The sequence below is a fragment of the Pyrgilauda ruficollis genome, unplaced genomic scaffold, assembly GCF_017590135.1.
Source record: "Pyrgilauda ruficollis isolate IOZ18807 unplaced genomic scaffold, ASM1759013v1 scaffold243, whole genome shotgun sequence".
Lineage (NCBI taxonomy): Eukaryota > Metazoa > Chordata > Aves > Passeriformes > Passeridae > Pyrgilauda > Pyrgilauda ruficollis.
In genome coordinates, this window is record NW_024523745.1 from 57282 (window position 1) to 82383 (window position 25102).

The 25102-nt window shown below is 53.2% G+C and overlaps 2 protein-coding genes across 4 annotated transcripts; one reads left to right on the plus strand and one right to left on the minus strand.

The window, feature by feature from the left end:
- The first annotated feature begins 953 nt into the window (after positions 1–953).
- Positions 954–17974, plus strand: LOC121355104 (hematopoietic lineage cell-specific protein-like). 3 transcript variants are annotated; one of them, XM_041470278.1, is made up of 15 exons: positions 954–1075; positions 3914–3997; positions 5169–5242; positions 5866–5995; positions 7198–7308; positions 7689–7743; positions 8167–8277; positions 8834–8944; positions 9623–9678; positions 10598–10667; positions 10904–11040; positions 11625–11741; positions 12240–12549; positions 13275–13346; positions 14085–17974. In XM_041470278.1, the coding sequence occupies exons 1-15, from the start codon at positions 959–961 to the stop codon at positions 14219–14221; spliced, it is 1692 nt and encodes a 563-aa protein (XP_041326212.1). In that variant the 5' UTR covers positions 954–958; the 3' UTR covers positions 14222–17974. The 3 variants fall into 3 exon arrangements, with proteins under 3 accessions (XP_041326212.1, XP_041326213.1, XP_041326214.1); XM_041470279.1 differs by having other exon boundaries at positions 11628–11741; XM_041470280.1 differs by lacking the exon at positions 954–1075 and adding an exon at positions 1685–1738.
- Positions 17975–18007: 33 nt separating this feature from the next.
- On the minus strand, positions 18008–19808 carry LOC121355105 (olfactory receptor 5V1-like). Its single transcript, XM_041470281.1, has one exon. It carries the CDS (start codon positions 19119–19121, stop codon positions 18174–18176), a length of 948 nt encoding a protein of 315 aa, XP_041326215.1. The 5' UTR covers positions 19122–19808; the 3' UTR covers positions 18008–18173.
- Between the last annotated feature and the right edge of the window lie 5294 nt (positions 19809–25102).

The window sequence follows — 25102 nt, forward strand, 5'->3', positions numbered from 1 at the left end:
CTGACAGAATAAGGAAATAGCACTTGAATGGGCAATGTCTCATGGCAGGGATGTGTGGAACTAATGATTTTAAGATCCCTTCCAACCCAGACCATTGCATGCATCGTGAAAGCGATTCCAGTAAAACAATACCTACTTGGATTTGTTTTTCCACATCTGCCTGAACACTGCACCTTGTTAGAGTTGTGTAACCTCAGGACAGATAGAGAATTTGGCAACAGTGACCTAGAATGTGCTGGTCATTCAGATGGGACAGTTCAACTGTCCAATTTTCTGTAGCCAAAAACAAGTACCCTTGTTCACAGTCACGGCTACAGTCCCCTACCACCACTGGATCAAAAGCCAGCATTGGGGTGTTGTAAGGCTGTAGATAATGTTTCCACTGTGTTTAACAGCAGCAAGGATTGTAAGCAAAGTATGTTTCCTTAAAGCCCATGCATTTTTTTCCTGAACTGAAGAAAGGCATGATTCTGATGTCTCAGATACATTTAAATGTTTTATACCTACAGACAGAACAGTTATAGCTTAGATTAAATATAGGAATAAAACCTCAAAAGGACCTCCTGGTCTGCTAAGCATAGTCTGACTGAACAGCTTTGTGGTTTGACCTGATGAAAGATGGGACCTTTTAGCTGATGGTTCCTATCTCAAACATTTCAACGTTTTATTTCTTCTCCAATGGACCTGTTCTGTCTTGATTTTTGATCTACAGTGAAGGCTGAGAAGGAAGCTCACTCAACAAAGCTGTGCTCTGTCATCCTCAGACACTCATGCCAATTCAGCAGCACCACTGCGGCTGGGACAGGTCTGGTTATGTGCCCAGAGGAAGGCAATGTCAGGGGTGTAGAGGGAGGGGATACAAGTTACTGCATGGAGCTCTAAGGGGTGTCTTCCTGATCCTCTCAGCTCCCTTTACAGGACAGGTGTAAGGATCTGGGAATGGCCGACAAAGCTCACGATGAGGTGCAAGGAACCTGTGCAGGTGCCCTCACCGAGGGCAGATCAACCCACCCCTGATAATGAGAGCTGCATTAAGGCCAGTGCTGAGGAGAAACAACGGAGGGTGCAATCACAGGTAAGTTGCTCCTGAGCACAATGAAAGCACCAGTGTGCTAGACTCTTCAGGAGTGCTTGCTGCCTCCCAGGAGCCCGAGACACAGATGTCACCGGACAACTGACTTCAGTTCAGCGCAGCCTTTGGACTGTGCCCACTCTGGTTCTCTCATGTGGGTACTGGTGGTGTTGCAACAAGAAGCCCAAGTTTGATCAAAAGTTTTCAGGCCACTGGGCAGAATGGGAAAAGGTTCAGGAGCACGGTTAGCATTCTCCTTAATCCTCCAAGTAATGGGGAGAGATATTGAAAGTAAAAGGCATGCTCAAGACCTGGCTTCAGGATTTGTGCCTCCACCAGAACTTTGTTTTTTATACCCATGCAAGAGTCTTCTTGAAAACACAAGTGTGCTGGGACCTGGTGGGCTCCAGTGTGCTGATGTGTGCTCTCTATGTCTGCACTGCACCAGTGTCTCAGGGCAGAGGCAGCCTGCAGGGGAACGGCAGCACTGGGGCCAGCTCTGGGACTCAAGACTTGAGCAGAGCTGGGGGCTGGGACGCAGGAAGTGAAAAGAGCTGAAGTTAAAACAGGAACCCAGAGCAGACACAGGTCCAAAGCTGTCACTGGCAGCAGGTGCCTGAGCAAAAAGTAGCAAGTTTGCCAGCAGGAACTCGTGAGCCTTTAAAGGTAAGAAAACTTGAGGGGGTTTTGGAAGTGGAAAGTGAGAAATTACTACAAAAAATTATAGTTTTCGGTGGGCAAAGAGAACTTCCTGAACAAGCATGTCCAAGTGGATGCTCAACATTTGTTTCTCAGGCTATTGTCTTGTCATCATTGTGGTTCTTGTGTTTGAGGCTCTAAAGAACCACGTTTCCAACTCTACCAGCAAAACTCTGCTGTCTGGTAGCCCTGTATTTGTGCTGTAGTGGATGTTTTCCTAGGGGAAAATGGGACAAAAAAGGATTGAGATGCTACCCTGGCTGATATTTCTCATATGGACAGTGTCCAGAGCCTTGTGATGCGATTACAGCCTGTGGTTTGTCATGGTTCCCACAATGCATAGTAGGTGGCTTTGGAAAATGGGTGGTCAAGAACCATTTTCAGCAGTATTTGAAACCTTGAATCATCTTATTTGAGCTCAAATCAGCTGCCCTGATGATGAGCAGCCCTGTGCTAGCTGGTTATTATTGCTGGTTTATGCTTTACAAAAATTAGCAACATTAAAAATCTTTGGCATGAGAGATGCCAATAAATGAGAGACAGGAGAAGGAGAAGAAAGGTGTTAGAAGGGGCTGTGTTGTCTACATGAGCCTTACCACATCCCCTGCTTCTAATTGCAATTAACTGTATCCTGTTTGGCACCAGATTGCTGTCAGTTGGCAATGTCACAGACTGGTTGTGATCCTGAGGCACCTGGAGAAAGCCTAAAACTGGGTCTTCACTGTATCTGCCTTAGCCCTTCATCTTCTCTCTTAGCAGACTACGTGTTCTTGGTTTAACAAAAGAAAGAATCATGACTGCTGTGCTTATTTGGTTTCTGTTCTCTTCGCTCCCTGATCTTACAGTGCTGGTTCTCTGGAAAGGACAACTCGAAACTGAGCAGTGCATTGCACTAAACCGGAAGGTTATTCACTTAAGCAGCTTTTGATGTGGGACAGTTAATTACTTAGCATAAAGAGAGAATTAGTAATTATTAAGCATAAACAATTTGCTTTCACAGAGGGCAACTGCCCCAAGAGCTCAGGGCTGTCTGAGGCTTCCACACAGCCGTGGGAGTGAGGGGTTAGCACAGCTGAGCAGCACACGGTAAAAGCTGCTGTTAACTGAAGACCCAGCACAAAGGAGCTCTCTTCCTTCCTGCTGATTTGGTCACAGTTTGGTGTGATGGAGACCAGGGCTCAGCTCAATCTTTCCTGCGCATTCTCTTCCATCTTTCTCTACCCCACAAAAAAGCTGCTTTTGGCGACACAGAGAACTTGCAGTTCCTCAACACTGCAGGCAGAAAAAGGGGTGGGATATGAAGGGATGGAGCTCTGATGAGAGTGATTGCTCTGGGGTGTAGGGGCAGCAAACTAATCATTTCTCTCTGTCTCTCATTTTGGAAAAATGCAGTTGTTTCGAGGGGGCTGTTTCATCATGATTTTTCAGTCACCTTGAAAATGAAATGCAGCAGTTTTAGATTTCACATTACTTTTAACTTCCTCTTCCTGGCCCCATCACTTCCTCCAGGCCTGCAGCAGCAGTTCCACCACAGCCTCAGCCAGTTTAGCCCTACATCTTCAGTGCTTTTAGCCCCATTTCCCATTTTCTCCACGTGACAGACATGAATACCACACAGCACAAGGTCTGTCACACCACTGTCCAGCCTTGCTCTGACCCTTCTCTAGGCTATGGGCAGGGATTAAAAGGTTGAAAAGCAGACGAGGCTGGAGGAGTCCACCTCAGTTCCAACAGGACAGCGTCACGGTGTTGGAGCACGCCATGGTGTGTGCAACTGAACTAAGAGCAGGGGTAACTCAGGGAACAGCCTCCCACAGCACAGGAATCAATGTGTGTTGGAAAAGCAGAATCTGATAATTGGATGCCAGCATTCATTTACGTTATAATGTGTGTGCTCCTACTGCAGAGTCAGGGTGCATGAAGGCCATTGTTTACACCTACATGCCCCGTGTGCTTTGCTGTAAGATGTTCTGGGGCTCAGGAGCAGCTACCTGGGGGTGCCCTGTGCTACATGAGGGACAGATGTGTGAGGACAGGTGGCCTGTAAGGACCCCTTCCAGCCCAGGTTCTGCTGTGACTGAGTGCGAGCCAGCTGTGGCCGTGTGTGGCCACGCAGAGTGACAGAATGTCTTTGTTGTGCAGATGTGGAAAGCAGTTGTGGGACACAACGTGTCAGTGAAAGTGGAGGCTCAGGGAGACGACTGGGACACAGACCCCGATTTCGTGGTGAGTGTTTGAGGTGCAAACTGTTACACGGATGGTGTGAAGAGCTCCTGGCCCTGGGCTCTTGCTGCTGGGGCAGGGCTGCAGCACTGCTGGCAGGGCAGGATCAACCCAGTGCCATCAGCCCCTCGCAGGCACTGTCAGGTCACCCGTCTGAGCCACTTCTGACACATCTCCAGGTTTAGTCTCCAGAACTTCCTACACCATTGCATACCTCATGTCTGACCACAAGTAATGGCACTTAAGAAATACAAAATACGCAGGGTTTCTCAAACCTACTTGTTTAAGAAACTCCCTTTTTACAAGGGTAACTCCCTTGTCCTCTCCACAACATATGTTACAAGACACAGCAAACAAATTTTCTCTGTCCCACACTGTTTGTAACTGTACAGGATGCAGGATTTCCCTCATTTATCTTTTTTCCAGATGTAAAATCCTACTGTGCTTACAGTCAGCTTGTGCAGGTGCAGCTCTGTGCCTCTTACATTCTTGTTTTCTATCTAGTTCAACTCTGAGTTGAGCTGGGGAGACAGCAGAAGGGTTCAGCCTGGGGAACCCTCTGCATTCATACAGGATCACGATTTTAATTTTCCATTTGGTTCTCTATTACTTCCATAGTAAGCTTCTCCTGTTGGACAAGAGTCCTGTGTTTGTGGGGTTCAGTCTTGCCGAATTATTTCCAGTAAGAAATTCTAGTTTGGGGCAGAAAATCAAATTCCTTTCTTATAGTTTCAAGTTATTAATGTTTCTGGAAAAATCTACTCTGTCAAATTTTTTTGCTTACTTTATTTCTTCTATTTGTGGAAGCATTCAAACAAAGCGTGAACACAAAGATTTTGCATTAACTTTTCCATTCTATTTCATATATACATATTTTCAGCTTTATTGCATATTAAGAAATACTTTATTGCTGCTTCATTTTATTGAATATATGTTCAGAGCTTCCATAAGGCTGTGATGGCCAGGCCCGAGGGTTGGGGTCACTGTGGTTTCTCGAGCGATTTCCCCAACAGCGAGCCCCGGCTCTGCGGAGTGCGTCGGAGACCCGGCCCGGCCCCGCCCGGCAGCGATGGGGTGCGGGACCCCGGGGTGCGGGACCCCTGGGCCCGGCCCGGTCCGACGGGGCGCAGAGAGCCCCGTGCGGGCCGGGGCTGACGGCCACGTTCGTCCGCAGAACGACATCTCCGAGCGGGAGCAGCGCTGGGGAGCCAAAACCATCGAGGGCTCCGGCCGTGCCGGGCACATCGAGTGAGTGTGGTGGGACCGGGACCGGGACTGGGACTGGGACCAGGGCGTGGGGAAGCGGCCCCACGGCACAGAACGGGCCCTGCCCGGGTCAGAACGGGCCCTGCCAGGGTCGGAACGGGCTCTGCCCGGCACAGAACGGGCCCTGCCGGGCACAGAACGGGCCCTGCTGGGGCTGCCCGGCCCTGCGGAGCAGAGCGGGGTGACACCGCGGGCACAGCCGGGTTGGTTTGCGGCGGGCCGGGAGCCTCCGCGGGCCCCGTTCTGCGGCTCTTGGCCGAGTCCCGCCCCGCAGCCGTGGGGGATCGGGGCCCGAACGCCTGCACATGGGGCTGCCCCAGGGCAAAGGCTGCCAGCTCCTTCCCTGCCCGGGGCTGACCCGCGGCACAGCTACCTCGGGACAGCCCAGCGCAGCCCTGCAGGAAAAAGGAGATGTGGGGTCCCGAGAAGGTCGGGATGTAAACCTGAACAGGGCTGCATGAGAGGGGCTGGATGTCCCCCTGAACCCATTGGTCCCTTGCCAGACCCCAGGGGAGCCCAGCGCAGGCAGCTGGTCCTGCCTGTACGTCCTGCTGGGCTTTGGCTCTGCAAAATCCCACACCCACCTGCCCTGTCTCTGTCTCCAGCATCCATCAGCTGAGGAACAAGGTATCAGAGGAGCATGAGGTCATCAAGAAGAAGGAGCTGGAGACTGGCCCCAAGGCATCCTATGGCTATGGGGGCAAATTTGGAACAGAGCGAGACCGAATGGATAAGGTAAGAGCTGTGGGAGGCTTCCCTGAGCCTCAGTGGAAAAGTGCTTTTCTCATAAAGGAGGGGGTATCTCTGTTTTCTGGCCTGACCCTGAAGGAACAGTATGGAGAGTTTGCATGGCTGCACAGATTCACACATGTCCAGCTAGCCCATACTCTGTCTCCAGGATCTGTTTGAATTAATTTGTGCAACTCGTCTCTACTTCTTTGCAATGCTCCCTTTAGCTGTGAAAGTCTTTCTGGGGCTGTTCAAGTCTGCTGCATAACAATTAAATCTGGTGCCTCCCTACTTGTGCTTGCAGAACTAATGTGTAGTAATTCCCTCCTCATATTCTGCATTACCGAGCTCATATCTCCCTGAGATAAAGCCCTAGACATCAGATCTGGTCTATGTTTTGTGATAATCATATCATGCTTCTGCACCTTTCAGCATTTAATGCTTCTTTCTCAGAAGTGAGATGTTTAGATCGAAGTAGAGTTCCATAGGTGAGGTCACTGCGGGATTGAGCAATACCAGCATGGCAGGGTGAGAAAGACTGTCGTCAAAAATTCCCTGCTCTCCCTGCCAGAGCTGTTGTAGTCAGGAACTGCACACGCTTCTCAGGGGAAGGGGCAGAAACTGAACACTTGCAGCATCCTGGTGAAACCGGACAAAAGCCAAGAAGTTGCTCAACAAAAGCACCCTCACTGTGGTCCAGCAGAGTCTGAGCACAGCTGTTCCATTTTGGCATAGTGTCTGTGGTTCCTGGCCACAGCACCTCCAGCAGGGAGAGCAGGTTCCTGGCTTGGCTTGTGGCCAAGTTTGCTGGCCCTCACTGTCAGATACAGGAAGGGGAAACGGGTGCCAGAGCTCTGCCTGGAGTTCTCAGCTGTATGTGCCTGTCTGCACTTTTCTCTTGTCTACCCTGTGATTATCCACCATGCAACTCCACCAGCACTTGAGAGCAGGTGGCATTCAGCATCCCACGCTTTGCTTAATGAGCTGGCAGTGGGGACATTTGTGAGATGACAGCCCTCGAGGCTCCTCCCAGGCCTCTGAGCAGAGCTGCTGCTGGCAAAGGCCACGTGGAGAGCCTGGGCACCATCGGCACAGCCAGCTTGGACCTGTTACCTGTGGCTGTGGGCGTGTCAGCAGCGTGTGGGAGCAGCTGTGGTGCCTCTGCCTGTCCACCATGGATGCTCATGTCACACTGTCTCTCCTCTCAGTGCGCAGTAGGACACGAGTACGTTGCTGATGTTGGGAAGCACTCCTCGCAGACAGATGCAGCCCAGGGCTTTGGTGGCAAGTTCGGAGTCCAGCGGGACCGAGCGGACAAGGTGTGTTGGACAGTGCAGCTGAAATCCATACCTGTGGCCTGTGCTGGCCCTGGAGCACTGCCACATGCCAGCCTGGGGCTGTTCTCAAGGCTCAGGGCATGTAGGATGTACCCTGTGTCCTGGTCTCGCTGAAGCACAGCTCAGCTGTGTGCAGGGCAGTGGCCCCACAGTGTGGGGCAGCTGTGGAGATGGCTGGTGTGCATTGCTGTGGTGGGCCTGTCCCACCAAGGCAGAACACTGTTTCTCCAGGGGCTGTGGTGTTTGCCCCTGCATGCTGCAGCACAAGACAGGGAGCCAGTGACAGCCTGGCCCCAGGGGAGGGAGGCTGAGACCCATCTTGGCCCTCAGGATCATTGACAGTCCTCCCCTTTTTGTTCCAGTCAGCACTGGGCTTTGAATACAAGAGCGAGGTGGAGAAACACTCATCCCAGAAAGGCAAGTTCATGGGCATGTGTGGCCCCTTGACCCTTTGCCCAGCTTCTCTTCTGCTCCCAGTATCCTGTGCTGTTGGCTGTGGCACAGTCTCCTGTCTCTTATTTCAGATTCCTGTTCCCAGTCCATCTCCCTTGTGGCCCCATGTGCCACTGTCCTTGGCACATCTGTTTTCTTCTTTGCTCCTGGCCTGCTGTGTCTCCTGGTGCCCTGACCCCGTTTGCCTTGTGCCTCATTCCTGTGGGCTCTCATCCGTGATGCTTCCTAGCATCCACTCTGTCCCCTCCAACCCTTCACATTCTGTGGTGTTTTCCATAATCTCTGCTGCTGTCCCGTCTCCCTGGGGGCCCTCCCGAGTGCTGCTCCCTATCCTCTCCTCACCAGCCCCATGCTGGGGGCAGCATTTGACTCCATGCTCCACCTCAGATTACTCCAAGGGCTTTGGTGGCCGTTACGGAGTGGAAAGGGATAAGGTGGACAAAGCAGCTGTGGGATTTGACTACAAGAGCCAGGCAGAGAAGCATGACTCTCAGAAAGGTGAGCCCTGGCAGCCAGGTGAGCTGGGGAAGACTGAGGGAACTGGGGGTGCTGGAGGGGGTGGGGGAGCTGGGGGAGCCAGCTGAGGAGGGGGAGCAGGCAGTGTCATGACTGGAGCTGGGGACTGTGCCCACTGGGACTATGGGCACAGTGCAGGGCATTTGCAGTCTTCTGCAAGAATGGTGGAAGAGCTACAGGCAGCTGTTGGGAAGGGCCAGGTGAGGAAAGCCATTGCAATGTGCATGGCTGCTAGAAAGCGTTCAGGCTAAAGGAAGAGGAGCAGAAGAGTTCTGTGGGCATAGGGATCTCTTGACAGCATATTACCAAAGGAAGGGTGAAGGGGAAGCTCAGGCAGGTGCTAATAGCAGGTGACATATCCCAGGGAGGAGGGAGGGCTGTTGCTGCAACACCAGTGGGGAAATCTGACCTTGTTCCATGTCTAAGTCCTGGGCATGGAAAACCTGTGAACAGCCTGAGCTCACACTGCTGCCACTCATCTCCTTCCCTCCCTTGTGTGTTCTCTTCCATGCCCTGATCTGGATCCCTGTGGCTGAAGACTATTCTGTGGGCTTTGGTGGGAAATTTGGGGTTCAGAGGGATCGTCAGGACAAGAATGCCCTTGGCTGGGACCATCAGGAAGAAGTGCAGCCCCACGCATCCCAAAGAGGTCAGGCAATATTGCCAGAGGTGGTAGTAGTTTCCTTGGAGCACACACAGACCTGTGTCTGGAGCTTGTGGTTCATAGTAAGAGATCCAGCTGCTGAAAACAGAATGTGTCCAGCACGTTGCAGACACAGTGAACCCCAAAGCACAAGGGCAGAGTAGGTGGGAGCTTGGATCAGTGGGAGACACGCAGTGTGGTCCCTCAGTCAGGACTCCCAGACTCTGCCATTCCCTGTGAGGGACGCTCCTAACCATGAGCTCATTGTAACCTCGCTGCCCTGGTTCTGCTCAGATTTGCTCTTCACACACACAAGACACGCTCCGAAGTCATGAGCTCTCACAGAGGAATGAGGCAGAGCAGATCCCAGGAGTGCCTTTTGTGCAGCATGTTTGACCTCCCTGAAGAGGGCCACACTCCAGTCAGGTGGGGTGACTGGCCTCACCCTGGTGCTTTGGGCTCGGGTTGGCAGCTACAGCCCTGCACACCTGTGCCCTTAGTTGAAAGGAGGGAGGGATTAGTCCTAAAAGCTACTGTCCGGAGCACTTAGCTTTATCTATGTCTCATCACAAGTGGAATTAACTAGAGATAACACGTGCAAATTCATTCCACTGGTCACAGCATACTGAAGTCAGAGGTGCGCACAAAATACTCTAAAATAACTTCTTTTTTTTTTCCATACAGACTATGCCAAGGGGTTTGGAGGCCGTTATGGGGTCCAGAAGGATAGAGTGGATAAGGTAAGACTGCTGCAGCCTGCAATTGCTTCCTTGTAACCGCTGCTTTTTGCCTAGCTGAAAGAGAAGGGATTCCCCCAGGAGAGCTGAGATCCCAGTACCCAGTGCAAACTGTGGAAGGAACTGAATGTAAAATACCACAGGGTGCAGAGGAATGCAGCCTGGGGAGACTAATGCAGTGCATGGCACTCTATCACCTCTCACTTCTCTGCTGGGTGTTACCTTCTGCAAGTTTTTCACTCCTGTCAAGAAGTGCCTCATGGTCTGTTCAGGTGCTAAATATTCCTGCACACCTTGACAAACTCCAGCAGGGATGAGATTGGCATAGATAATATGCTGTTTGTGAGAAGAGGTCACCAAGTTGCTGGTTCAGGTTTTGTGTTTGGGCTGACACCAGGCAAAGCCTCGTCTACGGTCACATCTCAGAGTGCACTGAGATCAGTTTTGTGCTTGGCAGGCTGCCCTGAAGGCTTGGTCCCCAGAGGGGGTCCTTCAAGTGGCTGTGATCTGCGTGGGTGTGATAGCCTAAAAGATGCAGATCCTGGGGCTTTGGGGCATTTGGAAGAGGAGTGAGAGTGCCTTCCCTGAAACCTCCTTCCCTTGCTGGAGACACAGGGCTGTACTTGGTACAGCACCAGCGTCACTGTCCTCGGGAGCTGGAGAAAGCAGGGGAGGATGCAAACACCTGAAACCACCCGCATGGTCCTGTCCCTGCTGCACGCTAGCTGGGCCTGCCACAGAGAGGGAATGTTGTCCTGCCCTCAGAAGAGATTAGCACTAGCTCTGAATTTAACAGCAGCAAATGGAGGTGCACTGACAAAAGGCACACCTTGTATGTGATCAAAAACAACATGCAAAAGCAACATGCAAAACCACGGGCATTGCCCAATGGGCTGAACAATTCTTTCACTTCTTCTTGCAGAGTGCTGCTGGCTTTGATGAGATGGCAGCTCCCACCTCCTCCTATGAGAAAACAAGACCCCTGGAGGCAGGTGAGACCTGAGTACCAGCCCTGGGCTTAGGAAGCTGTGGGCCTCACAGTCCCTCTGTGGCAGCCTGCTGGCAGGTGTGTGCTGTGGTGGGGTAGGGGTTTTACCTGTGCTGGAGGGCAGGAGAAGGTGGCTGACTGCAAGTTTCTCTGGAAGAGGCAGCAGTCGGGGTTTCTCCTGGATGCTTGGGGTGGTGGAAGGAAGACGCAGGGCTGGGTCAATCAGCTGTCTCCTCACAGGAGCTTCCAGTGGCACCAGCAGCCTGCGGTTGCGGTTTGAGCACATGGCCCAGTCGGCAGAGGAGGAGAGCAGGAGGCAGGCAGAGGAGGAGCGGGTGAGGCGGCAGGCCCGGGAGCACCGGCTGGCTCCGCAGCAGGTGAGCCAGGGCTGTCTTGCCATGTCCTCCAAGACTCATGCCACAGACTTTTCTTTGGAGCCTTGCAGCTCCATGTCCTTCTGTCTGGTCTCTTGAGAGTAACCTCCTGCCCAAACTGCTTCCCTGCATCTGCCAAGAATGGCCACTGGACTTCACAGTTGTCACTGGACTTTCCTTTTCAGCGCACCAAACACTCATACAAGAACATATCTGCACTCAGCCTGTGCTCTGGCCTCAGCTTCTTTTGCCTCTGGTGCAACAGTGTGGTTACTGCTCCCCAGAACTGCTGTCCCAGCAGTCTATGTGGGATGCATCCCAGCAAACTAGAGATGGCCCCCAGCCCCTGTGTTTACCTGCCTTCCCCCGGTTCTGTTCCTGCACTCAGAGGACAGTGCGGTGTTAACGGTGGACCTGTCCCCCCCAGCATTGCTCCTCTTTGGGGCTGCCCAACTGTTGTCACCAACCTGTGAGTGCCCAGGCCCAGAGCAGGTTTGTAGGTGGAGGAGAATATTCTGAGTTGCTCTGTTGGGAATGTGAACAGCCATTGTTCAAAGGGACTGAGCAGTCTGATGGCTTTTCCCCAGCAGGAAATCCCTCCGAGAGAGAAGGAGCACACTGGGACTGGGGCAGCCCCTCCAGCCATGCCAGCAGAGGTGCTCAGGGGTGCTGCTGGGGACCAGCCTGTGTCACCAGGAGAACAGGTACCAAGGCAGCCTGGGAGAGCTGGGGAGGGAAGCAGGCAGAGGGGATTGCACCTGAGAGGAGTGTGCTTTATGTGCACCCCTGCAGGAAGATGAGGAGCACAGCCACAGGGTGGGAGAGGCTTTGGAAGGATAAGGGGGAGCTTTGGGCTGGGGATGGGCCATGGCTGCACAGCACCTGACCCCGTGAGACACTGCTGACCCCATGGGACAAGCTCTGGGAGCAGGTCAGTGCAGTGGCACTACCATGGGCTGTGGTGAAGTATGAGCAGAGTTCAGGCACATGAGTCCTGAGGGTCTCCAGGATAACCCCAGCTGCTGGTTCAGCACGGCTCAAACAGCTCTGCTGTTGCCCTGGTGTGCAGGGGATGGTGTTCCATTTGTGCCCTGGCAGCAGTAAAGGGGCTGCCTTGTGTCAGGTGCTGGGAGTCAGGAGAGAGTTGCCTGTGGTGGGTGCCTTGCAGGTGACTTTGCTGTCACTTTCTCACCTCATGGCAGGAGGCCAAAAGGGATGATGAAGAAGTACCACCCACTTTGCCACCAAGGCCTGCAGATCTGGATGCAGAGTTGTGCAAGGTCCCCAGCCAGGGTCAGCCCACCTACAGTGTAAGTTTGGATGTTGGTGGAGACTATGAGGAGCTGCCAGAGCCCTCTGACTACTATGACAGCACCAGTGGAGGTGCTGACTATGAGGAGCTGCCAGCCCCTCTGGAAAAGCTGGATGCCACCTATGACTTTGGAGGAGATGGAGGTGAAGACTATGAGGTGATCCTTCCTCAGGAGCCCAGACAGAGCCATCCCCACCTGGGTGAGTACTGATGGAATAGCCCGTGTCTTAGGAATCTTGTACCTGTCCACTAACCTCACTGGATGTATGGGACAAAATGCAGAGGGAATTTTTATCCTGAAATGTACTGTGGTCAGGATAGCAGCTTCTGGTGATGGAGACTTGGTTGTGTCCCACTCCCCTACCCAGCTCTAAGGTGCAGATGAGCTGAACGGGATGCTGGACCGGACAGCAGGAATCTGCTGGATCAGGGTCTGGGCAGGAGGCTGCCACAGGCCTGGGAGAAGCTGGATGTGGACCAATGCTCTTGCTGCAGTTTTCTGGCATGTACTGCCCTGGACCCTGGGAATGACTCTGGTTCAGCCCATTTGTCATATGGCTGGTGTTCCTGGGACCTGCTGTGGTGGAGTCTCTGGTGTGAGGAGTGCAGGTAGCCTTTGTCCAAGCACAGGAGCAAACTGCATGGGCTGCTGTCGGTGCTTCTGTCACAGTTGGCATTGCTGGCAAGTGAAGAGGTTGGAGTTATTCTCAGCCTTTTTCTTGGGAGAGGAGCATGAAAGATCATGATCCAACTGTCTCTCCTTGAGGGAGGGGAGGGAAGTCACTCCTTGCTTTGGGCTGTGGTGCACCTCTCCGTGCTGACAGGGTTTGACGTGCTTCCCCAGAGTTGGGCTGGAGGGTGGCCCTGACCAGAACTGTGGGGATGCTTCAGCCTCTGTCTCATCTGTGTGTCCTGTGTCCTGCAGGGAGCACGGACAGTGCTGCTGAGGGGCAGAGCCCCGGGATCTGCGCAGTGGCTCTCTATGACTACCAAGGAGGTGGGTCTGCCCTCAGGGCTGGGGGAAGGCGCTGTGCCCGCAGGGGGTTCACTGCAGCAGGGAAAAGACTGGGACTTGGTGCTTTAAATTTCTTCCTCCTGGGAAGCACAATGAGATCTGGCTTGGGAACATCATGGTGCAGGAATGGTATTCTCCAGTTTAGTACTCCCAGTAAAAAAAAAAAATCACTTCTCCTCTCCAGCTGGAGGCTCAAAAAGGCAGAGGTCACAGGTTGAGATAACAACAATTTTGGAAACAGCGATAAGAAAGTGAACAGTAACAGCAACAATGTTAATAGCAAAAGATGTAAGAAAAAAAATTACTCACATGGAAAAACACCCAGCAATAGACAACATTGGATGGCTCCCTCCACCACATTTTCTCAACCCAGTGTTCCTTGGAACCAAGAGTCCCTTTCTCCCACCCTGGCAATGACATGAGGTGATACAGAACAACCTCCATGTCTTGGCCATGGCTCCTCCCAACAACTGCAAATATTAGTCTTGTCCTGGCCCAGAGCAGGACAGGAACAGAGAAACTTCATCTTTCTTCTGTGAGGTCTTCTCTTTCTCTGCTTTGTCTGTGCTGTGGGATGGGGATTGGGTGGGGTAAACTCTTGGGGTTATCAGAGCACTTGTTCTGTCTTCTGCCTGGGGGAAGGTGGGAGGAAGAAGGTGAACCAGCTCTCTCTGGGGTTCTCTTTGCATTGTGACTGTCTTTTCTTGACAATGTTTACAGATGGAGATGATGAGATTTCTTTTGATCCTGATGACACAATCACACACATTGAGATGGTGGATGAAGGCTGGTGGCGGGGACAGTGCCATGGCAGAGTCGGCCTCTTCCCAGCAAATTATGTGAAGCTTCTGCAATGAAATTAGCACAGTGCAAGCTGCTTCCTTCCCACCTTTTGTGTCTGTCATGGTTTGACACTGGGCACATGCCAGACACCCACAAAAGTCACTCATTCACCCTCCTCTACCACAGTTTGGCAGAGGAGAGAAAAATTTAATGAAGCTTTGTGAGCTAAGGACTGGGAGAAAACACTCCAAGGGCAAAATAGGCTTGACTTAGAGGTACAAAGGGAATTTATTACTAATAGAGTCAGAGGAGGATAATGAGAAATAAAAGAAGCCCTTAAAACACCTTTTTTCCCCCAACTCCTCCCTCCTTCCCACCGACACTGCAGGGAGACAGGTATGGGAGTTTTGGTCATTTCATCACTGAGATTTTCTTCCATTGCTCTGGGAGAGGAGTCCTTCCCCGGTGAGATCGTGAGGTCCCTCCCATGGGAGACAGTTCTCTGTGAACTTCTCTGACACAGGTCCACTCTCATGAGCAGCATTCCTCCAAAAGCTGCTGCAGCATGGTCACTGTTCCACGGGTGCAGTGCTCCAAGGACAGGCTGCTCCAGCCTGGCAGCAGGGCCCCCTCTCTCCACTGGCTCTCCCACTGGATCACAGCCTCCTCTAGGCATCCACTGATCTGGCATGGGCACTCCCCCGGGGCTGTGGGTGTATCTCTGCATCCCCTGGAGCTGTTCATGACTCTCTGCATCCCCCATGGCTCCCCAGAGGCTGCAGGGGCACAGCTGTCTCACCATGGTCTCACTTCAGCTGCAGAGGAATCTCAGCTCTGGCCCCTGGAGCACCTCCTGCCCTTCCTTCTGCACTGACCTTGGTGTCTCCAGGTTGTCTCCCTCACATGTTCTCACCTTCTCCTCTTCTCTGGCTGGAATTGAAATTGCTCCTCACTTAGATCATGGAGGTGTTTCCATCATCTCTCATTGGCCCAGCTGTGGCCAGCAGCACGTCCATTTTCAGAGCCACCAGAGGTTGGCTCTGCTGGACATGGTGGAAGATTCCAGCAGCTTCTCACAGAAGCCACCTCTGTGCCCCCCACTACCAAATACCAGGCCATGCAAAACCAACAAAGTCCACCTCTTGCCTCTGTGAATCACATATTGAAGAAGAAGAATAACAACAACAACACAAAGTGGGCACAGTTTGTTTGTGCTTTTTTCTAGCCAAAGAGGGGGAGGTAAGAACCTGTGAGGGAAACAACCTGGAGACAGCAAGGTCAGTGGGGAAGGAAGGGCAGGAGGTGCTCCAAGTGCCAGAGCTGAGATTCCTCTGCAGGCCATAGTGAGACCATGGTGTGAAATGTTTTCTCACAGTCCTTAACTCATGAACCCTTCATTTATTTTTTTCCCTCCTCTGTGACAGGGGGAGGGTGTGTGAGTGACTTTTGTGGGTGCCTGGCATTTAGCCAGTGTCAAATCATGGCAGCGTCTCTCTGCTTTAGCCTTTCCCATGTTATCAGCTTCATTTGGCTCAGCTTGTTATATTCACATTCAGAGAAATATCAAGGAGCAAATTGGCAGTGCCAGAAGGAATGCTTTGTCTTATGCCCAAGAGGATTTTGATTCCCATCCACCTCCAGGTGGGAAAGGTGGGGTGGTTTAAGAGCATATGAGTGCAATACAAGGTCTCTTCTATCTAGGCTGCCCCACCTGTCAGCCAGCAGGAGTGTGTCCTGTTCCCAGTGGGGCAATTTCCAGAGCAGAAATAGCAAATCTAGTCCAGGCAAGGCAGAAGGGATGTGAGCTGTGGGACCTTTGTCAGTTGCTGTGGCCCTAATCAGGGGTCAGGGAAAAGAGCCCTGGGAAAGCCAAAATTGTGTTTATTCCGAGGAAGGGTTTCCATTTTTAGGAGAAGCCATATTTGCAGCATGGACCAGAGAAACATGAAGATGGTCTGTGTGACGCTTTTGGGCACAGGTGTGTCTGTCCCTGGGGCTGTGCCCTCCCTCCCAGCTTCTGCTCTGGCCTGGCTCAAACTGTGTCCCAGTGATTCTGTGACAGCTCGTGTCCCCTGTGCCTGCTGGAGGCTCCTAAAAAGCCTGACTTGTTCATCACAGATGTGAGGGAAAGGCTGGGCAGGTGGGAAGCAGGACAGGAGGAAACATTTTATTGTTAATGTTTAAAAAACAGTTTTCAGAAATGCAAAGTAAAGCCCTCCCTCAAGCCCATACCTCTTAGGTGGATGTTCAGCTGCGGGAATTGTTCTTCTGTGGGATGCAGGTACCATCACAGCAGGAATAAGCCAGAGACAGCTGAGTAGAACAGCACCTGAGGTTCTGTGGGACTGAGGGGCTGTGGGAGCACACCTGAGAGGCTGCAGGAACACCTGAGGCACTGTGGGAGCACAGCCCGTCACTGCCACTGCCAGCAGTGTGTGCAGAGGGTGCCTCTGTGACACTAAAGCTTTAGAGTGAAGTGTGGTTTGCAGGTGAGTTCTGGACCACCCTGCAGTTGACCAAGCCTGTACTACCTGTGCAGGAGTGTGACATTCCTGCTCAGTGTTTGATCCTGGGAACACCCAACACTGCCTGTCACAGGAAAGGTGCATTGGGATTCAGGTTAAAAATTATCAATTTTTATGTAACTTTTCCTGAGGTTTCTTGTTTAGGTTTCTATTTGGTTGGCTTTGGGGTTTTTGTTTGGAGTGCTTTGGGTTTTTTGTTTCTCTGAGGCAGCTTCCCCAGTCTTTTTCCTTGTGCAGTTTCTGCTGTTTCCTGCTGTCCCCTTCCAGGGGCTCCTCAGAAGGGTGTTCACTGGTCAGACTCTGATGTGTCCAGTGACACTGGACTGAGGGTGCTTCAAGGACTTTTTAGAATCCAGAAGGGTGTATAGCAAGGAGGGCTGAGGGGCTCACAGCCTGTCTGGATGGGAGCAACAGCCCAACCCAGCAGATGGGTTACAGAAACATTTCTTTCCCTGAAGAGTAAAATCAGCATGTGTTGTGTACTAAGAAATGGCAAACTGATCCCAGCAAGGCTGTGTGCCTCCTAGTCCCAGTTCTGACTCTCCGGTGGGTTTCTTTGGGAACAGATTAGATACTGTTGGGTATCTCTTGGTAACAGCTACACATGAGCGTGTTTGGGTCCAGCCGATGTAGGTGGTGTGACTGCAGGTGTCACCTGCCTGTGCCATCTCCCTTGCCCTGGTGAGCCCCTGCTCCTGGCTCTGCTGCAGTGCTCATGTGCCTCATGTGCACACCTGCAGATTTGGCCACTTCCCCCACAGCCACAGAATCATTTGAGCTTGGGCCCCGCTGCAGACCCCCATCCAGTCCTCAGCCACAGAATCACCCAGAGCCACAGCACACACACAACAGGGAAATTTTTCTGGCCATAAAGCAAAGCATTTCTGGTGAGGAGTTCAGTGCCACCAGCTCTGAGCTCAGTGCCAAGACCTCCGTGTCTGAGTGCAGCACTGAGGCTGTGGGTGGCCTGTGCAAGCTGCTGTGCTTATGTACAGAGTGCTGCAGAGCCTCCCTGGCAGCCTGAGGAAACCCAGCAGAGATCAGATTTGAAGCCAAGGCACGTGGGGACAGTGGATGGTGGGACAACCCCTCTTGCCCAGGCCAGGTTTTGCAGTCCAAAGCACTGCCCTTGTTCTGCACAGAGCCTGACTCAAGACCTGGGGCAGCCCTGAGGCAGTGCTCGGGGCCAGCACATGTCTGGCTCCACATGAATTTGCCTTTTGCAGAGCTCACTGGCAGTAGCACAGATGCAGCGCATCCTGTGCCAAGCTCGGCACATGGCATCTGGAAAATAAAGACAGAATCCTGGACCTGTAGCCTTGTTCCTGACTTTATTTTGCCATTCTGCTCTCAGTGATGCGCTGAGGGTGAGACGAGAGATGGCAGTGTGCCATGTGCTTGGGCTGGGAGCCTCAGGCTGGCCGTGCTGTCGCAGGCGTCCCACAGATGGACACGGCAGTGGCAGTGCCATGTTGGCAGCCTGTGGCAGCCCTGGCGCTGCTCAGGCATTGTTGCCTGGGGAGCCTCGTGTGGCACTCACCCGCACAGCCTTCCGCAGGGCCGCCCACACCTCCTGGTTGCGGAGGCTGTAGACGAGCGGGTTCAGCATGGGGATGATGATGCAGTACAGCACAGAGACCAGCGTGTCAGCTGCCGGGGAGTAGCCCGAGCTGGGCCGGTTGTAGTTCAGGTTGGCTGCCACGAAGTACAGGGTGACCACGATCAGGTGCGCAGAGCACGTGGAGAAGGCCTTGCGCCGGCTGGTGGCCAGTGGCATCCCAAGGACGGTGGCCAGGATGCAAAGGTAGGAGATTACGACGAGCAGAAAGGGACTGAGTCCCACAAAGATGCTGGAGATGTGGAGGGCCAGCTCATTTGGGTGGGGGTCGCTGCAGGTGGCCCCCAGCAGCGGCGGCACATCGCAGAAGATGTGCTGGAGCCGGGCAACCCCGCAGAAGGAGAGCCGGGCCGCCAGGAGCGTGTGCACGGCCGAGTCCAGCAGCCCCCAGAGCCAGCAGCCGGCGGCAGCGGCGGCGCAGGTGCTGCGGCGCAGGGCCTGGCTGTAGCGCAGCGGCTGGCACACGGCGGCGAAGCGGTCGTAGGCCATGAGGGCGAGCAGCGCGCACTCGGCCCCCGCGCACCACATCAGCAGGAACATCTGCGCCAGGCACCCCGCGTAGGAGATGGTGGCCTGCGGGCGCAGAGCGTTCGCCAGGATCTTGGGCACCGTCACTGATGAGTAGCAAAGGTCCAGGCAGGAAAGGTGACTGAGGAAGAAGTACATGGGGCTGTGGAGGTGGGGATCCAGGGACACGAGGGAGAGTATTGCAGAGTTGCCCAGCAGCGTGGCCAGGTAAATGGCCAGGAAAAGAGCAAAGAGGAAGGGCCGGCCATGGGAAAAGCCCAGGAGCACAAACTCCGTCACCTGCGTCTGGTTCGTACCTGCCATGGGGCAAGCCGGGTCAGGCTTTGGGCACAAGTAAGCTCTGAGGAGGAGGGAGGACTGTGAGCCAGGGGACTAGAGCACAGCCCCTCATGAGGCAATGGGGTCCCTAGTGGCACAGCTCTGATCCCATCTCCCTGATGGTTGAAAGTTTCTTGAGTTCAGATTTCACAGACGCTGGGATTTTGGAGTCCAAAGAGCTGCCGTCCTGTGTTGGGTACCTGGCTGCAAAACAAGCACACAGAAAAACCCAAGAGCAGGGGGTATCCACCCACGCCTCTTGGAGTTCTTTACCTACCCAGCCCCTTGTCCTGATGATTATTCCAAGCATGTGTCCCTCCCCCTCCTGGATGTATTTATTCTGAGTAAATGTTTCCCTGCCCCTGGTCAGGTCACAGCATTCCCTGATGCTGTCGCTGAGCTTGCTCTTCCCCAGCCCTGGGCTGGGGATATGGCATCACCCTGCACCAGTCATTTTTTTTTTTTCTTTATCCTGTATCCTGCTCTGTAATAACCAGCTCTCACAAAGCAGGGGTCACACAAAAGTACAGGTTCCAACAAAGAGCAACTCATCACATGGGGTTTGTTGAGCCACAGGAAAATTTAAGCCAGCAGGGATCTCCTGGCCTGGAACTCCCTACCTTTTTTCCATCATCTTATTTCAATTTTCACCCTGACAAAAGGGGTTTGCTCACTGTCACATGGAGCTGTGATCCCTATGTCCAAGAGATGGAGGACATCTGAGGAAGCATTTCTGGTTCAGAACTTCAGCCAGGGGCTGATGGGGGTGGCACGTGCTGGGCACATCCAGCCAGGGCTGCTGCTGCCCACCCTGCCCCTGCCATGGACTCCATGGGTGGAGCCAAGGTGCTTCAGTGGGCAAATGCAGTGAGGAGAAAGAAAAGAAAAAGAAGAAGAAAGAAGCATCCCCTTCCTCTTTATAAAAGTATTTTTAGCAACTGAAGTCAATTGTCTTGTCTGTTCCGGAGATTAACCAATCTGATTTGATTTCAGGTTGGTTCCCTTGATTTAGACCCATTAATCTGACTTCAATTACCCTGCCCTATTCTTGTATCTGTGCATCAGTCATGCATTTATAATATTAATTGCTGGAGAATTCACTGCTTCTAGTGGGAGTTTGTTTCTTATAGCTGCTTACCACAGGAAACTGTCAAAGCACTGTTAAAATTCTGCACTTCTGCCTGCTGGAATTGCTCCATTGTCAGTTCTGTTTCATTCATAACTTTCAGATCCTCCAGCTGAAGACTATCCTGTTCTGAGGGTATTTTCTCCCTGTGCACTGGGAGCAATACCAGGGTTTGCTAAGCAAAATTAAGATCTGATTCATTTCTCTTTCACTTGCTAGTTTTTCAACACCTAAAAAAACCAAAACCAACAACTTTGAGAGGAAAATGTTCAGTCAGAAGATGACTTCTTCCTTGCCTGGCACAGAGACATCCTAACTTGTCACTCCATTTGGGATGTGCCAGGCTGCGAAACCTCTCAGTGGGCAAGCTCTCAAGTAGTTGCACAGATCAACATATTCTTTAACTACTTATTTTGCACACTTTGGGGTTTCTTAAATTACTGCACATATTGGAGAGGGACACAAGGACTGTATCAATCCGGTGGTCTGGAAATCTCAGACTGTTGCTCTTCCTCCAGCTCCAGGCTGAGCCAAGAACATTTTGATGAAGGAGCAGCCCAGTCCACCTGTCCCAGTGCTGCTGGGAGAGGGTCCTGGGGGGTGAGCGCTGGGGGAGCCCATGGTGCCACTCCCCAGGAAATGCCTCCTGCCTGCCGCTGTCCCTGCTGCGGTGCCACACAGCCTGCACATGGATCTGTGCTCACAGGAAACTCAGGCTGCGTGAGCTGCCACAGCACTCAGGCAGCTGGTTTGTCAGGGCACAGGTACCATGCTGTGTGGGGTGAGAGGGGAAGGCTCTGTCCAGGACCTGCCTGGACACTGCTCCACTGACCTGTTCGTCAGAGGCAGAAGGAATAGGGGACTTCAGGAACCAGAGTGACAAAAATGTGAATAAATTCAATAGTAGGAGGTTGGACATATAAGGGTTAGTCACCTGTTCATACTCCAAGCTGGGCCTCAACACCTGGAATAAGAGCAGGTGAGCAAGAGGAAAGTGAGCCCATCACAGCAGGAAACAAACCTTGAGCCCTGCAGTGACCCTGTGTGGCACAGCATGCAGGGAATGGGTAATGTCACTGCAGGAGAAACAGCAAGGGTTCAAGAGCTCATCTGGTGCCCTCCCGATGCTGACAAATCCAGGCTGGAGTGGACATGCAACTGCAGGGCTGCAGAGCAGCCACAGGAATGTGCAGAGGAATGACCCTGAGTTTCACCCTAGTGAGGAGCGACGTGGCAGTCAGCAAACACAGCCACAGTTCAGAGATGCCAGATTTAATCCATTTGTCTTCAGACATCCTGAGCACCAAGGAATAGGAAGATACGGGAGGAGAATCTCCCTGTCCCCCCTGGACTGCACAGGGATGAGCCTGGAAAGAGCCTCCACCTTGCTCGACCCTTTTCCTCCCTCTCTCACCTGCACTGAAGGTGATTTCTCATGGTAACTATAGACTGAGCAGGTGTTACCCTGTGCAGGTACCAGAGCAGGTACACACACCTCTGCCCAGGCAGGCAAGGCCAGAAAGGCTGGATGGGAAGCAGAGAGGGAACACAGATGCACCAGTGCCAGGCAGGTTCCTGTCCTTCCCTCAGGAGATGGGAGGGACCTTTGTGACAGTGCCATGTGAGCCAGCCAGAGACCCAGCTCTAAAAGTGCACTTTTGTGCTCCTACCCACGCAGGGAAGCTGCTCCTGCGGGAGGATGTGGTTCTCCTCACTGAGCCACTGCACCTGTACTCACTCAGGTGGGCAGAGCAGACAGCCTGGAGCATTCAGCCCTGGGAGGTGGGGTCCTGAGCCCTGGGCACAGCCATGGTCCAGTGCGAGGGCACGGCTGAACTGAGGGAGCAGATAACAACACAGGATTCATTTCTCTTGGAAAGGACTGGATGCCTCTACTGGAGGCAGCAGCAGCAGCCACAGCCTGCCCAGACCACCCAGAGCCCTGGGGTTGCCCCCAGCAGTGCATGACAGGGTCCTGGTGAAGCCCTGACCGCTCACCCCTCCTCACCTCCGCAGCCAAGAGCAGAGACTGGATGGCACCTCGTCCCCAGCTGCTGTCCTATGATCCATGTGCCACCCATGCCCCAGGTGCCGGCTGGTTTGTCTTACCTGCATGATGAGAAGCTGTGTGTCCCCAGTGCTGTAAGCGCAGCAGAAGCTTTTAACCCTGTGGGGGCCCTGGGGAGAGGCTTCCAGAGGTGGCTCCTGCGCGGGGACAGGAGCGAGGAGCAGCACCCAGCACCCGGCAGCAGTGGGGTCTGAGCCCAGGGACCAAGCCCTTGTGACACAGCACCCATGCTGACCTGCCTTGCCCCGGGCTGTGCCAGGTGCTGACCAGCGCTGGACTCTTGCTCCAGCCTTGCAGCTCTTCGGCACCTGGGCACGGGAAGAGGCTGCTGGAGCAGCTGGGAGCTGCAGTTCCTGGGCACCAAATCCTTCCCACAGCCCCATCTGACCTGTTGCAGGGCTGTGAGGTGCCTGCACCTGCACTGTCAGCAGAGAGGAGCAGTGGTGGGGGCTGGCCTTGGGCCAAGCTGGCAGCACCACAGCTGTAGGGACACAGCAGGCGATGACTGCATGGCACCTGCACTCGCTGTGCTCCCACACCTGTGCCAACTGTGCCCAATCAGCCCAAGGCACAGCTCTCTGGGGGAGCTGATGTGGTCCAGAGACCTGGAGAGGACTTGGACAGGAGGGACAGAGCCCTAGCACTGGCTGGACACAGAAGGCACCAAAAGTGGCCAGCGTGTTTGAAGGGCTCAGCAGTGAGATGGCTCCAGCTCAGTGAGATGGCTGGGTGAGCACTGCCTGCTCGGAGCCTGGAGCTATTCCTGATAGAAGGAGTAAGTTCAGCTGGAGTTCACCACCTAGTGCCAGGGAAATGTAAAGTGGGACCCCCAGGAGACGAGGACAGCCTCAGGGGGTGAATCTGGAGGTCGAGAGAGTGCTGTGGTGTTTCTACAGCAGGGAAACACTATTGCTTCAGTGTCCTTGCAGCTTCTGCTCCTGGTGGTGGGGCAGTAGGAGATGGTCCAAGCATGAGCTCTGGACCTGGAATGTCAAGAGAGGAGGGGCTGAACAGTAACATCTTCTGGGAAGTAGGGGAAGTGTAGGCTACAGCCCCAGATGGGGATGAACACCCTGTGTGGAAATCCAGCATAGATACCAAGGGAGTGGCAGCCTCAGTGAGGGGAACTGCAGGTCAGAAGGTGTCTGGAGCTGAAAAAGATAAGCAGCGAGTGTGGAAAAAGCAGCTGTGGCTGTGGCCCTGTGTGTGGCTGAGGACCTGTGTCCTGTGTGTGCATGGAGCAGTGCCTCTGGGCTCTGCCCTTCTCGAGCAGCTCTCGGGCAGGGCAGCTGAGCTGGCAGGGCACAGGGGCCACGGTGATGGCACTTTTTCACTCATCTGCTTTGAGTTTAGAAATTACACCTTTTGCTTGTGGCAGTGACGAGCATTTCCTTGTTTCACACAGAAACTTGGTACCAAGGCATTCCAATACAGCCTGGCTACTCTCCCAAGGTTTTAGGGAAGGCACATGCTGGCAGCACTTGCAGAAACCCCCTCCCACTTTGATATTTGGAAAGGGACTTTTCTGAGACCATCAATACTTGGCACAAATATTAAAATATACTAAAATCTCCCTGGATGCCATAAACTTCGGTTCTGGTAGTCCACATCTTCAGAACAGCCTTTATGATAAGAAATACCATGTTTGTGTCCCCCTTTGGTCTCCTGATGGATACCAAACCTGGCCAGTGCTGTCCAGCAGTAAATCAGATCTCCATGAACTTTTGAAATGTTAAGGGAGATGGTTTTTTTTAACCAAATACCTCAAATTGGGGGTGCAGCCTTCAGGATTGGGCCCAGATCCTATAAATACTTGCCACTTCTGAAAATCAGACTCTTAACTTACCTTTTCCAAGCATGTGTCATACCTCCCAAAGCCAAGGGCATTGTTGTAGCACCAGTAACTTCTCCCAGTCCGGTTCCTTGGCTGTTTTGAGGGATGTACCTTCCTGCTCAAGAATTCTTTCTCCACCAGAAATCACCATCGCTTATATCTCAGCTCCCTGCCAGCTGGTTCTGGTCTCCACATGGACACAAATGCTTCCTTTGAGGATGGGGACAAGAAAGTGGTAGGTTTTGTCTGGATTTTGCCTGCCTCCTCTCTCCATGTGCCCCTGTAATGAGTGTGGCACCGGTTTTGGGACAACATCCCAATAGGGCCTGGCAGACACACGGCTCCTTGGTGTTCCCAAAGCCATTCCTCCTGCGGGCAGAGTCCACTCAGCACTTCCAGCCCCTGCTCTCAGTGTGGGCCTTCATCCCTAGCCTGTCTGGGGGGTCTTCACTGACCTCTCCTGAGATTGTGGTGTGTTTTTTTTTCAGGGAGCGCTGGATGCAGGACCTGGCATTTGTCTTTGTTGAATTTTACCAGCTCCTTCTGGAGCTATAGCTCCTTCCCAATCTGTCCAAGTCCTTCTGGCCCTGCCCTGGAGCACTGGTCCCCCTGACTTGTGTCACCCACAACCCTGACAGGAGAACACTGTCACCTCTTTCCTACAGCTGAGGAGGATGTTCCACAGAACATGTGCCAAGACAGACCCTGGTGACACTCCACTTGTCCCTGCCCTCCAGGCACAGCATGACCTCTTCACACCCTCTGAAGCCACTGGCCAGGGCAGGTGCTTTCCCTGGCATTGCTGCTGCTCTGACATGTGCCCACTGAGAGCCCTCCTGGCCTTCTTCCCTGCTGACCCTGCTGCTGCCCAGGCAGCCTCTGGACCCAGGACCCCTGCAGCCACAACAGCCTCAGGAGCTCAGGGTTGTTCATAGCCA